Below are 15971 nucleotides of genomic sequence, written 5' to 3'. Positions count from 1 at the left end.
GTGCCGTGGGTGTGCGCTAGACGGAGTATGGAACTACTGCTGCTGCAGTCGGTTCCTCGGTATGCAACACACTTACTCCAGTCCAACCTCCATGAGTCTTGGACGACGGGAGTGGCAAAGCTCAGCGACCCACCAATACAGGAGGACACCTCTCTCAAAACCTCGCCAACATGCTCGCAAAGGCTGTGGGTGGGTGGAAAAGAGGGGGAGGGGAATGGAAGTCGATCGCAGGTTGCGTGCACAGAGGAGTGAAAGAACCAGATGCAAGTTGGGGAGAATGAATGGAAGAGTGAGCTTACCTTGGAGCGACGGTTTTCGCTGTCCCACCAACCTCGCGAGTGGAGGTTGTCCCGCTGTGCTGCTTGCGAGCTTGCTTTCTGGGGGTCGCAACGACAAGGAGGGGCCTCCTGTTATCGAAACCGGGGGTGGGATTGGCTGAAATGCGCCGCGTCGAGTCTGGACGAGCACACGACAAGGGGAAGGAGAGGTGGAGGCCGAGGTCAGGTTGTTACCTGGACCTTACCTTTTAAGTCGGTGGGACCGGGGTCGATGTTTAAGATCCAGGACAACGTCGGTTGGCGGATCCAGCAACCCCAAAGAGGGAGGTTTGTGGGGGATGGGGAGTCGTCTCAAGTCGGTGGGTGGCCTTTTTTTAGGGGATCTTGGAAGGCCGGGCCCAGATGCGGCGTTCGCAGGACTGGGTCAACTCGATCGAGTGCAGCTTCGCAGGGCACGGCGGCGCAGGGCAATTCCGTGCAGGATCTGAAAGTCGGATTGCGATTAGGACCGTCGGTGTTGGATGATTGTCCGTTGACCGAGCAATCAATCGGCCTCAATGACGGGATTTTGATGGAGGAATTGCTGTTAGAAGATGGGGTTTGAGATTCCTAGCAACGGAGCTTGGAGGAATGTGGGATGCGGGCACTGGGGCTGCGCTGGACTCGAGATGACAAAAATGTCTGGGCGAGACTCGTTCGAGGGCGCTGGCTGATCTTGGCTCGGCTGGCTGGGTGGGGCTGCTTGTTGCTTGCGTGCGGGGACCGCCTGAAAATCGGGGGAGAAAAAGAAAAGAAAAGAAAGAAAGAAAAAGCCGGGCTGCTCGGTGCTGCTCGGTGACACCAGCTGGTGCAACAGCAACGTCAATCGGCCGTTGTCGTTTTTTTTTTTTCTTTGTTCGTGCCGTCCCTTTTCTCAAATCCGTGGGACCGCCCGGTCGGCTTCCTGATGGCTGTGCACCTGAAACCAGCGGGAACTCGTTTCCGCTGTTTCTTGTCGATTTCGTGCAGGAAACATGCGGCAGAGCAGATCGCACCGTGCTCAGATCCGACCGTTGGGAAGCGCAAGCGCACTCGGTTACCTCCTCGAGTCGGCCTGTGGAGACTAAATCGAGCTGAAGGTGGTCTGTTGGTTGGCTGACTTTGCCGTTATGTCGTTGGGCGTTGGCTGTGTTGAACCTCAAACCGCCTAAGTGGGCTCTTGGCCGCGATGAAGGGCAAGCGAACGATGATCCGAGAGGCACCGACGCCAGGGAATGCACGCCCAAATTCGTGCTGTGCCGCCGCTCGCCTGCAATTGTTTGTTAGCGGTGACGGGGCATCCATATTATTGACCAGGTTTGGGCTTTTTAAGGGCCACCAACACTCTCGCAAACGAACGCCGCACTTCGCTTCTTGGGGCGTTCCGATCGATGATGTTTGGGGGCGGGAGCCAATTCGGGAACTCAAACAAAGCGACGAGGGAAACTAAGAGGAACAACAAGTCGAAGCGTGGTTCGAGTGTATGTATTTGTAGGAATGCAAAAAAGCCAGGGTGATCCTATGTGCAAACACGTACATACATTTTCGAACTTACACTTTGAGTCGGCCTCCCTGGTGTTGCGCAAACTTTGGGGCCAAGGACGGGTCGACTCCCTGGGCTCAACTCAAGGGGCTTCGCGCCGCTCTTGTATCTGGTTGGGTGGAATGGATCCTGTCTTGTATTCCTCATGCCTGGTGTCTCACTAGAAAACAGAAAAGACCTAGCGTGTATCCTATCTGGCATAAAAAGACACACACAAAGGCCGTTTCGGGGGGGTACGGGGTCCTCCAACTCGCGTGTAAGTGCGAGGAATCGATCCAAATAGGAGACAGAATCTAGCGTCAGATAACGCAATGTTATGGTAGCGCCGTAGCTTGTGCTCCCCCTCAACCTACTCTGGCGATCTATCCTATCACTGGCATGGGCAATCCGGAGGGTCACGGAACTTAGTGCTGCTTTGCATGTGCTGTGCTCGGGCGACTTCTTGATTTGTGTCCACCTCGAGGCAAGGGATGAAATGCTCTCTCCCCGAGAGGAGTTGCACACTCACCACTAGAATGAAGGAATGCCTTTCATCTCGGTTGCCACGAAGGGCCGAGAAGTCTGAGCGGATCAACACACACATTGTCTCGAGTCCTCTTTTCCTCCCTACTTCATCCCAGCATCCCTCTCCGGATACCGGAGGGGGCTGAGCTCGGAGTAGACCAAGTCGCCTCCCGCGTCGTGACACCTGCCCGATGCCACCGATTCTGTCCGCTAATATGTTTACCAGTTTCAGGAAGCAAGCGCAGCTCGCCCTTGTGCCACGCTCTTACCTACCTTTGGGGGTGATTCTTGCCCCAGGCCTATCACGTCTCTAAGGAGGGTTCCAAGTCAAACGTTGCACAGCCCGCCAGTCTAAGACGTTGCCGGTGTCCGGAGCTTCGTCGTCCTATGCTTGACAAACGCCGCACCGTTATGGGACGTTTGCGCCCCTGGCCCAACGTGCCCCCGGGTTGGGCTTTTTGTTGCTGTAAGCCGCGCACGCCTCATCATGCATGGTATTGTCAAGTTGGTTGATCAGTTGGCTGCCCGGAGTGCAGCGCCGTTTCAGAAAATGGCAACAAACTGCGGCACCCGGAAAAGAGCAGGTAAAAATGGAAATACCGACGAGGCTACACCACCCGAAAGGTCGGCCGGGTTTGCCTTTCTCGTCACAATTACGGGCAGGCGTCTTCTTAAGTTCCCTCACTCCGGCATCACGCAACCGAACAGGCTTTGTGAGGCTCGCCGAGTTCTTAGTTCCCATCAATCGTTGGCCTTAATCCTTGCCAGAACCATCGAAGGTCAGTCTGGGACTTGGATCATGACCCTCATAGCAGCCAAGGGGCGTCCTCAGACTTCTCATCGGGCCCTAGGTTTTCCTCCTGTGGGCGGTACAGCAAGTCAGCCGTCCTCGCAGTGATAATATCAATTGTTAGCCGTGGTTTCTCCACCCCTTTCGCCGCGGTCATGAGGCAAACGAGCCGTTCCCTCCCTCTTTCCCTTTCATTTCCTTTGGATGAAAAGATGTCAGACCGAGACATAGGTAGCGCCGGGGAGGACCAAAACTTGCTTGTGGTCGTCTGCCATACGGCCCTTAATTTGCGTCCAGCCACCCGGCGTGATCCCGCGACGTTCTGTTGCACCATTGCATCGGAATCATCTGTGAAACTTCAATACTGCGATACAACGACCGTGATGCCATCTCGAAGCACGGAAAGGATCATGACGTGGTAATGGGCGCAAAGGCGTCATGATTGCAATACCGCAGGGCCAGGAACCTTTTTCTTCCTTTTATCTCTTCCCCCCCTAACAACACTTCTTCGCGCAGGAGCCCCGTGGTTTCCCATCCTGAAATTTGCTGCTCGAACAAGCTGGCTGAGTGGGACGGAGGGTGGAGTGCGCACTCTTCCCGCAGCATGAAGCTGGCCGATGTCGCCATGAGCAGGCGTTGTGAGTCACCGCTGAACTTGTGGCAGCCCGCAACTCGAGAAAAGGTCTTCATCACGATTTGGGTAAGAGCCATTTCCCCAATTTCCGAGACGAATTAAACCAGCAGGACCTTTAAGAATATAGAGTTGACAAAGACGGCCAACGGATAATGGAGATTAGAAAACGGGGGAGGGAACATGACATGGTGTTCGTGGCAAGAAACGTTAGTACGAGTCACATCAGGCTTCAAAGAGGAGTGGGAACCATGCGATATTTGGACGATACCCGTAATACCGACAAAACGCCATATCCAGACGGCAACAGAATCACCACCTCCCCCATGCCCGGTATCAGACTTATTCACCAGAAATCCATGCTCACATGACGATACGCTCTCAGACCCCACCAAGCACATCTTCCTCCTTCCGGAAACGACAATAATGATATCACCAAGCCAATGCTTTCGGCTCTCTCAAGTGAGAAGAACCATGAGATGCCCAACGTGTGACCCCTCCTCCGATACATGTCCTCGATATCCCCCGTGGAGCAATTTATGCTCTTGACCTTTGACCTCCCGGCCAGGTCAGGTTCCCACTAGTTTGCTCCTTGAGTTCATGATCCTCCACAAAAAAATACAGTTACCAATTAAGTCGTCTTCTTCCTGACGACTCCCCCTACTTCAGCGCCGTCGCAAAACGGTGCATGACAATCTTCGTTTCGGCCCCAGCCTTGTGGTGCTGGTAGCCCTTGGCCCAGTCGTATCCCATGGCATAGGCCATGCCCATGCCATCGCGAGTAAAGCTGACCGCCGTGACCGGGCTCGAGACCTTGGGAAACGAGCGCAGGCGGTTGCGGTTAAGCACGTCCCAGATGGAGAAGGTGCCATCGGACCCGGCCGTGGCGAACACGTCCTTGTGGCCTGGCGACCAGGCCACGTCGTTGACGGCGTAGCTGTCCGTCGCGTTTCTCTTGTTGGGGACGGCCTCGCGATGGCACTTAAACGACAGGTTTGCGAGACTAGCAAAGTTAGTTACCGAAGTAGATTGGGGGTAGTATGAGAGAGAACATACCTTAGATCCTTCTCGTCGACGACTTGAGCAGCTGCACGCCCCGCAATAGTACCGATCGCCCAGCGGGTGCCGTCGGGGGTGACTGAGACGGCGGTGGTCTGATGAGGAATGGGGGATGCGATAGACTTCCATAGTTTAAGCGGGTTGTCGTGGAGATTAACGAGGTGTAGATGGTTTTCGGCGGTGCCAATGGCAAGCACAGAGCCGCCGGTATCCATGGCGTAGACGCGCTCGGGCAGTTCCAGCGCGCCAATGGGCTGTGGCTGGCGCATGTCCCAGTAACGCACCGTCCTGTCCCAGGAACCCGAAGCGATGATGGGGGCGTTGGCGGAGGGGACGTTGACGAAGCGGACGGTGCGAACGGGTGAGGTGTGGGCTTCTAGCGTCATGGTCTGGCTCGAGTTGAGGTCCATGAGATGAAGCTTCTTGTCTGCCGACGCGCCAACGGCGATGGTTCCGTCCTGAGATGGAGTTAGTTCTGATGCCGGTGCGACGCTGCATTAGTGAGTTCAAACTTGCCTATTGGAACCGTTCGTATTTGTTCGTTCGCCAGATTTGAAACATCCTCCTCGATCGATCGGGAGCTGTGGGATTAGATTCATGTCGGACTTACCTTGTTGAAATCGCAGTCGAGGACGGGGGAGCCAACGGGAATGGCGGCGACGCCCTTGATGGTGTCGCTTGAGGTCGTGTTGGTCGCATCATAGATGTAGACTTTACCATCCCAGCTTGCGGCCGCCAAGTGGTTTGACACAGGCGACCAACGCAATGCTGAGACGGTATCCTCCGGGCCCTTGGGGAAGACATACTCCTTATCCTGCTGGCTATTAGCCGCGGAGATGGTGGTAGTCTTCTTCCCATAAACCATCTTGATGTTTGTGATTTTTGTTGATTTTATTTTTGACCAAAGGTTGTTGAGAAAGCTTGGCGATGTGGTTGACAAATCGGTCAAGCCATGTGGGGTTGACTTTAAATGCTTGGTGGGGAGCTCCCAGGCAGACGTGGTCCTGTTCAGGCGCGAGGTCACAAGCGCCGTTAGTCATCACGGCTGACTAATTGTGGGACGCCTGTTTGAGAGCCTTGAACGGGCACAACGGACTTGATTTGCTCGCAGTTCACGATCTGAGCCGCTGAATTAAGCACATGAAGCACACCAGCAAGGCACTGGATGGCAGGACGGCAGTGCGCATGTCGTCCGCTGATGGCTTATTTTGACCGCACCACCAACGCTACCTAGCCATGGTGACCTCAGCGTTGCCTTGCGCCGCCTCGAACTTGCATGTTGGAGGAGGAACAATGGGGGAGTCCCACGGTTAGGTGTCATTTACTTTGGGCCAGCTCCACGACACATATCGATGTGAGTCATGTTGGCTTGTATTTTTTCTAGGATACTGCTAGATGGAACACCCATAATTATAGCTGTCTACTACCTCTGTACATACCTACCTCCTCACAGCGCTCCGAACAGTTCAATTTTTTCAGTTCAGTAGTTCAATCCAATCAATCCAATCCAATCCAATCCGGCCATTTTGGGCCTCAGTGCAATCCAGATCCAGCTCCAGGATTGAACTGAGCTCGATTGAACTTACAGGGTTAGGGTTATAAGCGACAATACTTGCCGTTATTCTGATAGTGAGGTACCGAACGTTATCGATAACTAACAGTCTCGTTGTTCAAACAGGGTCAATCGCTGTTGGATTGAACTTGCCATCATCAACCGCCCTTCGACCAGGTCCAACCCTACCGCCCAATGGCTACCTCAGACACGAGCTCTACTGCCACATCCCCGACGAATGCCGCCGTCGTCACCGGGCCTGTCGTCACCACCGAAAACAGCACCTTTTCGAGGCTTGGCCATGCGCTTTCCCTAGTTCAGCAGATCGAGGCGCTTGGGGAGGACCCTCCAGCGTCAATCGTCCCCGAGCAATGGCCTGTTGTGACCTGCAAGAAGGGCCTCAAGTACGTACCTGAAAACTGGCTAGATAAGCGGCAAGACAGGCGCTCTTGGGTGTGGAAATACGGCTTTTGCGTTGCCCTTGTCGTCGATCCAACTGGTTAGTTTTATTTCTCACAACAGCGCCCTCAACGCTTATCGTTATAATAACCGATTATTTATACAGTCAAGATGAAGGCGAAAAGCTTCCATTTCGTCTGCAAGCGATGTAGTGCAACGTTCAACGCTCAATCGACTTCGGCCGCACGAAGTCATCTCGAAGAACAACACCGTATTTTTGACGATAAACCTCACTCGAATTCGAACGACCCCCAAGCTACAACATCAAGAAAACGAGCTGCAACCAACCACAGTATTAGCGAGATGTTGAGCCGCAACAAGAACAAAAAGTCGACGGCCGTGGTTCCAAGAACCCAAGGGGAGCGCTTTCGTTACCTCCTTGTTTGTTGGATGGCTACGGCAAACATTCCGTTCGCCGCGGTGGAAAACAAGTATTACCGTCAAATACTACAGCTCTTCAACGCTCCATTAACTGACGCCCTTCTTCCAAAAGGGGGGGATACAACAAGAAGCTGGCTCACAAGTATGTATCACGATCTTCTTGATTCAATCAAGATTAAGCTCAAGGCTTCTCCACATCAGAAACATCTCTCTTTCGATCTGTGGACCTCCTCTCATGGCCTTGCGCTACTCGCAGTCGTTGTTCATTACTTTGAGAGCTCTGGAAATTATCAAACACACCTCCTGACTCTGTCACGGATTACGGGGACTCATGCTGGCGAGAACATTGCACCTGGTGTTCTAGACGTCATCAAGACGTTTGACCTACAGCCCTGCCTTGGATATTTCCAAACCGACGATGCAGATAACAACGATACGGCAATGACAAAGGTCCTTTTACACCTCAATCCAACGCTTTCCCCTGCGCAAGCCATCGCCCTCAAATGCAAGGTCCGGGTCCGTTGTTTCGGGCACATATTGAACCTTGTTGCTAAGCCTTCCTTCAAGCAACCAACAAGAAGCTCATCAAGTCCCTGGCACCGGAATCCCTGGCACACCACAACGCAGCGGAAGAGGGAAGGCTTCTTCAGGAATGGCGCAAGTCTGGCCCTATTGGAAAGCTCCACTTCCTGGTTCATCACATTCGCCGCAGTCCTCAACGCCGGGATCTGTTTTCGGATATCGCTAAGAGCAAGTTGACAGAGGAAGAACAGCAAGAATTCGGCGCTATTCTAATGGACAAGGACATTGCAAAGCTGCAGTTGCGTTCGGACAATGAGACTCGATGGCATTCAGTCTACCACATGATCGACCGGGCAATCATGTTACGTGATCCTCTGGATTATTTCGTCAACATCGTGACCAAGAAAGGATCCAGATAATATCACGAGCGATGACCAGCTTACGCCTTCAGAGTGGGTGGTGCTCAAAGAGATCCGTTGCATCTTGGAACCGTTCAAAATCATTACAAAGAAGTTTGAGGGCCGGAAACCAAACTTTGCGGACGTCGTATCACATGCCTACACCCTGCACAGGAACCTCAACGAACTCTATCAACAGTATGCCAGAACAGCCAGTCAACATCACGGTTTCCATGGGGGTCCCTGGGTTGGTATACGGCCACCGTCGCCGGCCCTGGGAAACTCTGTCAATCCCGGTCGGATGCAGTCGCTTTCGTCAGACCCAGACCCAGATATTGAACCCCCAAGTCAACGGTGGTCTGGGCCTACCAAGTCAACGGCGGTCTGGGCGAACAATCCGGCCTCCAGCTCACTTGGACGACTTTGAAGTTGACCTCCCAGCACTTGGATATCGGCCCTCTACCACAGAGCCCCACCCAGCGCCATCGCCACGCCCTCAACAGCGCGTTGTTCAACTTGGGGAGGTAATTGACGATGAAGTTGATGATACTGGGTATGCCTTTATCCAAAAGAGTCTCAAACTTGCCATTGAGAAGCTGGAAAAGTATCTGGCGATCATGGACGCCACCCCAGCTTATTGGGCGGCAATGATACTACTTCCGAACTGTAAGATGCGGTGGATCGAGCGTTTTTTTACAGATGATCCGCTTAAGTCGTCCGACATTCAAGCCCGGTTCCGGGTTTTCTTTGACCACAATTATCCTCGACCGGCTCCGGATTCATCAAACGGGTCCCGGGACACAACCTTCACATCGCCCGGCGTTTGGGTATGACTTCTATGACCCTCCGGATCGCGTATCCGTTGATGAGGTTAGTGTCTACCTCAATGAGCCGGTTCTGCCACTAGAAGAGACCCCTTATCAATGGTGGTGGCGTAATCGTGACCCACGGCTTTCCAAGATGGCATTTGAGTTGTATCTATTCCACCCTGTTCAACAGAATGCGAGAGGTGTTTTAGTGCATCGAAGTTGGCCCTGGGTCATCAGAGAAACCGCACGCACGAGGAAACCCTTTGTATGCTTCAGTGTATCAATAATTGGCTGCGGATTCTAGATAGCTAGAGCAGGAGGAACGCCAGGGAGTGGTGTGACTGTTGGGGAGACCTTTTGGGGGCTGAGCGGAACGGATCAGCTGCTTCCGGGGGGGAGGCCTTGGCAGATTGAACTAAACAGTTCAGTTCAATCTGAGGAACAGTTCAGTTCAATCGCACCTCAAAATCTTCAATCCAATCCAATCGGGGACCCAGGATTGGATTGATTGAACTGTTCGGAACGCTGCCTCCTCACCCCTAAGCGTTCTGCATCCTCTGGAACACCCAGCCGGGATACCCATCATCCAGCATCTTCTTCGCCACTTTGGTCCGCTCGTCCAAGTCTTCCTTCGGCAACCCAAGCAACCCGTTCGCCAAACCCCTCGAGCTCTCATAGTCGCCGCTCCCATCAGGATAAAAGATCCTCGCAAAGGTCGCCAACGCGGCTCCCATACGCGCCATCATCGGATCCGCCGAACCCTGCATCATCTCAACCCCCTTCCGATACCTCTCCTCGCTCGGCTCGCTCTCCACCGTCCACTCCTCTCCCGTAACCCTCTTCCAGCTCTCCAACATCTCCCTCTGACTAACCCTGAAGCTCGCCACATACAACGGCTTATTCCTCCACCGACTCACCGTCGGCGCCTCATCACCCTCATCCTCCGGCAGCTCCTTCAAACTCAACAGCGCCGCGACCGCCCGCGCGCACTGCTCAAACGTCGTCAGATTGACCCTCGCCTCCCCATCATCATACAACGTCGCCTTCTTCGACGCATGATCCAGCCCGAGACACACCGGCCCCAACACCAAACTATACTCATACCAAAACCCACACACCACCGCCACCCACGCCGCCCCGACCTTCTCAATCTCCCCACACCACCCCTTCACCGCGGCCCCACCCAACCGATCATCCCGCATCAACACCTCATTCTCAAAATCCGACCCGTACCCGTTCGGCATCACGTAGGGCACGCCGGCCTTGCCCGCCGCGCGCACCAGCGCGGCGTGGGTGTCGGGCGGCGCCATCACCGACAGCGTGATGATGAGGAACTGCTGCCCGCGCAACGCCGCCACGAGGGTGTCCTCGTCGGCGTAGTCGACCGGCGCGGCGATCACGCCCGCCGGGAGCACGTTCTTGCTGCCACGCCGGGTGAGGGCCGTAATGGTGTGCCGCCCGGTGCGCAGCAGCGCGGTCGTGAAGTGTCCGCCGAGTTGGCCGCCTGCCTGTTGGGGTGGGGGGGGCATGGGTTAGTGATGGGGGGGGTGGTTTGTTAGGGGGGGTGGTTTGTTAGGGGGGGTCGGGTGCTTACGCCGACGATGGCGATGCGCTCGATGCGGTTGGTGAAACCTGCGGGCTCGTCTTTGGCGTACTTTTGAGCCATGGTTTTTGGTTGGTGTTGTTGGTGATGTGTGGTAAGGGTCGTGATGAAGGTAGATTTGAGAGATGGTAAGTCAGTGATGGCAACCTAGTGATGGTACGTTTGGGAGTAAAGTCTTCTTGGATGCTGCTGAGAAATGCAACACGCCCTGTCAAGACCAAGAGAGCGATATATATACCCCCGAAGCATTCACCATGGGCTCATATCACCCTACAGATTCCATAATGTTGATCTTAACGGACACTTGATCACCCCGATCCCAGTATCCATATCACAGCCGGAGATCCTGGCACCGGCCCATCATTGCTCCTACGGAATCCATTTCTTTGATCCCCAATCTTCAACGGACACTTGACTACCCCGATCCGCCAAATTCTTTCCGTTCTAAGTCCGTTAATTCCGCCAAAACGCCCTTGGTCAAGCCTCATCACAAATCACAATGCTACAGTGAAGCCAGACGCCGGCTCGACCGGTTGTCCCTGTCACAGAAATGTTTCATCAATTCCGATAAGCTCATGACGTCTGTCATGGTGAGATCAGCCGGGCTGGAGAGGGGGTGCGGGGTTGTGATTGGTGTTGGGACAATAAGCCGCTCTCACCGCATGCGTTGGCTGTTTAGGCCAGTTTAGGAAGTAGGGAGTAGTCCCTTGAACAGGAGACAGGTTTTCAAGATGCTAGGAAAGTACTTGCTGTATAGCTGTCTAGTACTATAGCTTTCCACTTCTAGCTTGGATCAAACATTGTTGAGGTGTCAAAACCTCAAATCTAAGACCAATCCAGACATGCAAAACCCTCCAGGTTGTAGTATGGCCCGAATGTCCCCGGCTCTCGACATGCAGCAACGCTGTCCCCGTTTTGAGATACCGAATATATCCGCTCCTCTCCAAGAAATAAAGCCAGGAAACGCCAACCAATGCAAACGCAATGCACCCAACCCAACTCAACCCAGGCCATCTTGAAACTTAGATCCAGGCCCCCCAAACCCAAAAAAACTTCAAAACGACAGACCAACCACACTACAGCATCCCCAAAACCACAACCCCCACCACCCCAACCACCACCCCCTTCCACACCCCCTCCACCCTCCTCCCCACCGCCCCCGAAGCATTCCACCCCCTCAACCCAGCCGTCGCCTTCACCGGATTCGCGACCCTCGTCACCCCCGGCACCGCCCCCTTCCCCCGCCCAATCTCCATCACCCTCGTCGAGGTACTATTAAACAGCGTCGGCGCCAGCGCAATCTCATGATTCTCCAAATCATAGACCACATAAGCCGACCGCAAAAACGTATCCCCCAACACGTAGGTCCCCGCCCCCGCCGGGGCGATGCCAAACAAACAGGCCGGGGTGCCATCCGCAAAGGTGGGGCGGACGCCGGCGGCGGTGACCAGGTCGAGGACGAGCTCGTCGAGGGGCACGGCGATGGCCGGGGCGGAGAAGGTGAAGGTCAGGTGGGTGGCGTTGGGGGGCGGGCTGCGCGCCGCCGAGCAGGCGATGTAGGCGGCGTTGGCGGTCGCGTTGTACACGGCGCCGAGGAGGGTGTAGAGCTCGGAGACGAGGTCGTCTGGGAGGTAGGTGAGTGAGGAGCCTGTGTCGAGGAGCACCGCGAGGGCGAGCGGGTTGTTGCTGTGGCTGTTGCCGTTGCCGCCGCCGGTGGCGGCCGGGTTGGCTAGCTCGCTGTTGCGGCCGATGGTGCGGTTGCCGAGATGGAGGTTGGTGAGGGTTATGATGAACTCGCCGTGTACGCCGGTGGTGGATTCGATGGGGAGGGATTGGAGGGGGGGAATGTATTTGTCGGTGTCGACGCCGCCGAAGAGGATGTTGCCTGTGTTGGCGTCGAGGTCGTTCAGCCAGAGGGAGTAGGCGTTGGATTGGATCACGCCCTCGGCGACCAGCTGGGCGGGCAGGTTGCTGTAGGGCTGCAGGCGGGCACGGTTGACCTGCACTTCGTTGAGCGGATAGCCGACGCCGAGGATGCCCTGGGCGTTGGTGCTCGAGTAGCCGATGCCGAATTGGAGGCGGTTGAGCCTCTGGCTGCCGATGGTGACGGTGTCGGCGACGTAGTCCCCGGTTGCACCGCTGCCGTCGACGTACGAGATGTTGAAGTTGCTCGCAATGTACTCGTAGGTCGAGGACGAGTTGGCCTCGTACGTGCCGGCGTATGCACAGGGGTTGCCTCCTGATGCACAGAGCTTGGAGGCAGGCGTGTTGACCCATAGATCGCTGCTGCCTGTGTCGATGTGCAGCCTCACTGGCCTTGGGGGCGTGCCGATGGTGCCATTGATGAAGTACAAGGTTTCCTGGCGGTGTTAGTGAGTGGGTATCAGGTCTCTCTTTTGGTTAAACAAACCTCGTTGTCCAAGCCGACCTCCAAAGTGTCCCGTTTCCTGAGCTTGTCCCTATGGGCTGGGTTCCGTGGCGTCCGGCGTTGAGTTTCCAAACTGAGCACTCTCGGTGCATCATTGTTACGTGGTAATAATAGAGCATACACTGCTACTCTCTGAATAAGTGTGGCCGCAATGGCCAAGAGCGAGACGGGCTTCATTGTTTCAGCGTGTCGTTCGAGTTCAGTAAAACGCGTGTATGTTGGCAGCACACGGAAGTTGGAAAAGGTTGCAACATTGAGAAGACAACAGTTTGGACTGCAGAGTTTGATCAGACTCGTGACCGGCGGCGAACGCTCGGGGCTCTGGTCAGTTGCTGCGCAGTGCAGGTTAGGCAGAGGCAACACTTGGAGCAGCACATGCCATCATTAACACTGCGTGGGTGGACCTTGAATGGTTGGTCTGGGCAAGACTGGTTAAGGCCACCCTCCGGAACCGACGAGAGGCGATGGTGAGCAAAGAGAAGGACAATGAAAAGAGAAGCCAAAACGGCGTCGGATGTGACTGTATGTAACTACTGTGTATGTACGAAGTAACCAAAGTCACTCTAGAAAAATAGGGTCTGATGAGGCGACGAAAAAGGAGAAGACTAGGAGGCTTGTTAGTGGATATGAGAGAAGTGAGTGGACTCGGGGTGGGCTAGGGCCGGGCTTGGCTTGAGACGCATCCGGAATGTGGGATCCCACATGTGTCTCCATCCCCAGGATCCACGGACAGGGGAAGCCCGAGCATAAAAGCGTTCGGTTCGAGACGGACTCTGTTGGAGTTCCCCAGACAGTTGTTTTTGGAGGCACAAAGCACTGACGCCGTATCTCCTTGGCAGCCCCGGACTGAGCCTGGGGTTTCCTTGGAGCCGAGAAGCACCGGATTGGGTTTCAAAAGGCTTATATTCCGAGAGCGATGCATCCGTGTTGATTGCATAACTGACCCGGTACTTTGTCTGGACCTACACTCGTTGGTAAGGAGGTAAGGGATCTCGCTCAGGGGACGTGCAATGGAGATGACGCGCGGCCCACATGCGACATCCTGGTGTAACCCAGGAGATGTTGAGCAGGAGTGGACTGTGTATTTTGGGAAAAAACTTGGCCATTTTGGGTTCTTGGCAGCGGCATCCTCGGATTGTTAGGGCGGTTGAAAAAAACCAGTGCAACAAAAACTGTTGAATTTCATTAGTTACAGAACGAGTCAAGGCCGGTATGTATCGGACGAAGGACAAGGTGGTTCATGGTTCAGATGACGACTCTCAAAGGTGAAACGCAACCCTGGCACGTGCGCGAATGCCAATCTGATACCGGCGATCAGGCAGTCTTGGCAGGGTCACCCCGTCGACCTTTGATTGGCTGTCTATTTACTGCTTGCGTGTCTGGGCCTTCACTGGCAGTGGGCAACCGGGAAGGAGCTTCCCGTTCGGCAGTCAAACGGGAAACACCATGAATTCGGTTGTACTTGCCTATACGAAGCAGTAAAGCTAAGGTGCCCACCCTCTCGTTCAAGCGAGCTCTTATTTGACCCTCAAGCCCAGTTGTGACACTGGTGACGGCCGTTCGATGATTGTCGCCGCTTTCGATACCTTACTTGAGGAATCTAATGGATTTCTTTGACCCATTTTCCCTTTACGCCTCCCGACGGCCTGCTTCAACCGGAGGGTTGAATGGGATGCCTAATACCGTACCTGGGCCATTGCGTGGCCAACCCATTGGCTCCGTGCTGAATAAGAGAATGGTTCATCCAAAAAAGTATTGTGTGGTGGGGGGCTGGAGGTTAGCGAGGAGTTGTTCCTCCCACCTTACCCCTCTATTCTCACCTTACTTTTCCCCCGAGCTTTCTGGGCAGTCCCAGACCGAAGGACCTTTGCCTTGAATGGTAAGATATGTGTTATGCTTTATATTAGTTAAACGGCTGTTGATTTGACCCTCCGAAGTACCATCCCGGTCCAAGCTGTCAACCGCAGGTTGGGAAACGGCTTCACCAGTAACAGTAGTAGCCTTGTCGACAAGACAATACTTACGTACCACAGTAAGTGCGGCTGAATTCACGGCCGGTGAACGACAGGGAGACCCGTTGATTGGGGAATCAATTCAGTAGTTGGACGTCCATACTTTGTGCCAGCCTCGCGACACGTCAGCTTTCCTTCGCTTACCCCAATCTGGCCATCACCCCTCTCTAGGTCTCCAGGTCCCGAACATGGTCTAACGGTAGGTAAGTCCAGAAGTGATTCTCTGTATCTGCCCCGTTGTTGCTGCTTCTCCGTTTCCCCAGGGACTCTCGGCTCTTCCCTCCAACACGTGTAGAGTCTATTCGTACAGCTTTGTTTCACAACCTCCAGCGAACCGTGGCAAAGACAACGTCGAGCCACACAGCATACAGCATCGACGAACACAGCAGTGTAGACAACCGCCACCATGGACGTCGTCAACCTCGATCGATGGTATTGCCCCTAATAACCCCTAATCGCTTCCGCCAGCCTTGGTAGTCAGCCACTGACATCGACCAGCCCGTCCTATGCCGTCTGTCTCTCCCTAACCAGCCCTGACTTGGTCCTCAAATACTCCCCCGGCACTGAATATTAACCGTCCTCTGCCGCAGTCCTTCTTCGGAGCCCTAGGCTGCGCCTGTTCCATCATCTTCACCGTCCTCGGCGCAAGCTATGGCACCGCCAAATCGGCCGGCGCCATCTTTTCCTCGGGCGTGATCCGGCCGGACAGGCTAATGCAGAACACGTAAAGTCACTTCTCCTCCGTCCATGCAATCAATCAGGAGCCGCATACATACACCCCACCGATCTCTCTCCTTCCAACGCTCCACAGAAACCCAAACCCCCCCTCCCCCCAAAAAAAAAAAAAAAAAACCCCCTAAATAAAAACCCCCCCTACCCCCCTGTCAAAAGACTTTGCCCCTCTCGGGGCTAAAATCATCTCTTTCTACGGTCCTCTCGCTCACTCTTATCCCTTTCGACGAGGTTGTGCCAAGAAAAAGGGTG

General features: G+C 54.6%; 4 protein-coding genes across 4 annotated transcripts; 1 reads left to right on the top strand and 3 right to left on the bottom strand.

Moving 5' to 3' along the window:
* Positions 1-4424: 4424 nt before the first annotated feature.
* On the bottom strand, positions 4425-5688 carry CHGG_03276 (uncharacterized protein; the record flags this gene model as incomplete). Its single annotated transcript, XM_001229791.1, has 3 exons — positions 4425-4767; positions 4821-5281; positions 5434-5688. 3 exons carry the CDS (start codon positions 5686-5688, stop codon positions 4425-4427), a joined length of 1059 nt encoding a protein of 352 aa, XP_001229792.1.
* Positions 5689-6570: 882 nt separating this feature from the next.
* On the top strand, positions 6571-8156 carry CHGG_03275 (uncharacterized protein; the record flags this gene model as incomplete). The annotated part of the gene is made up of 3 exons (XM_001229790.1): positions 6571-6874; positions 6941-7731; positions 7797-8156. 3 exons carry the CDS (start codon positions 6571-6573, stop codon positions 8154-8156), a joined length of 1455 nt encoding a protein of 484 aa, XP_001229791.1.
* A 1327-nt stretch (positions 8157-9483) lies between these two features.
* CHGG_03274 (uncharacterized protein) lies at positions 9484-10610 on the bottom strand (the record flags this gene model as incomplete). The annotated part of the gene is made up of 2 exons (XM_001229789.1): positions 9484-10452; positions 10539-10610. 2 exons carry the CDS (start codon positions 10608-10610, stop codon positions 9484-9486), a joined length of 1041 nt encoding a protein of 346 aa, XP_001229790.1.
* Positions 10611-11623: 1013 nt separating this feature from the next.
* On the bottom strand, positions 11624-13152 carry CHGG_03273 (uncharacterized protein; the record flags this gene model as incomplete). The annotated part of the gene is made up of 2 exons (XM_001229788.1): positions 11624-12907; positions 12958-13152. The coding sequence occupies 2 exons, from the start codon at positions 13150-13152 to the stop codon at positions 11624-11626; spliced, it is 1479 nt and encodes a 492-aa protein (XP_001229789.1).
* Positions 13153-15971: the final 2819 nt, after the last annotated feature.

This window comes from Chaetomium globosum, genomic scaffold, assembly GCF_000143365.1.
Source record: "Chaetomium globosum CBS 148.51 scaffold_2 genomic scaffold, whole genome shotgun sequence".
In the NCBI taxonomy this organism is placed as follows: domain Eukaryota; kingdom Fungi; phylum Ascomycota; class Sordariomycetes; order Sordariales; family Chaetomiaceae; genus Chaetomium; species Chaetomium globosum.
The sequence above is the reverse complement of the archived record's forward strand: the minus strand, read 5'-3'. Positions and strand labels throughout refer to the sequence as shown.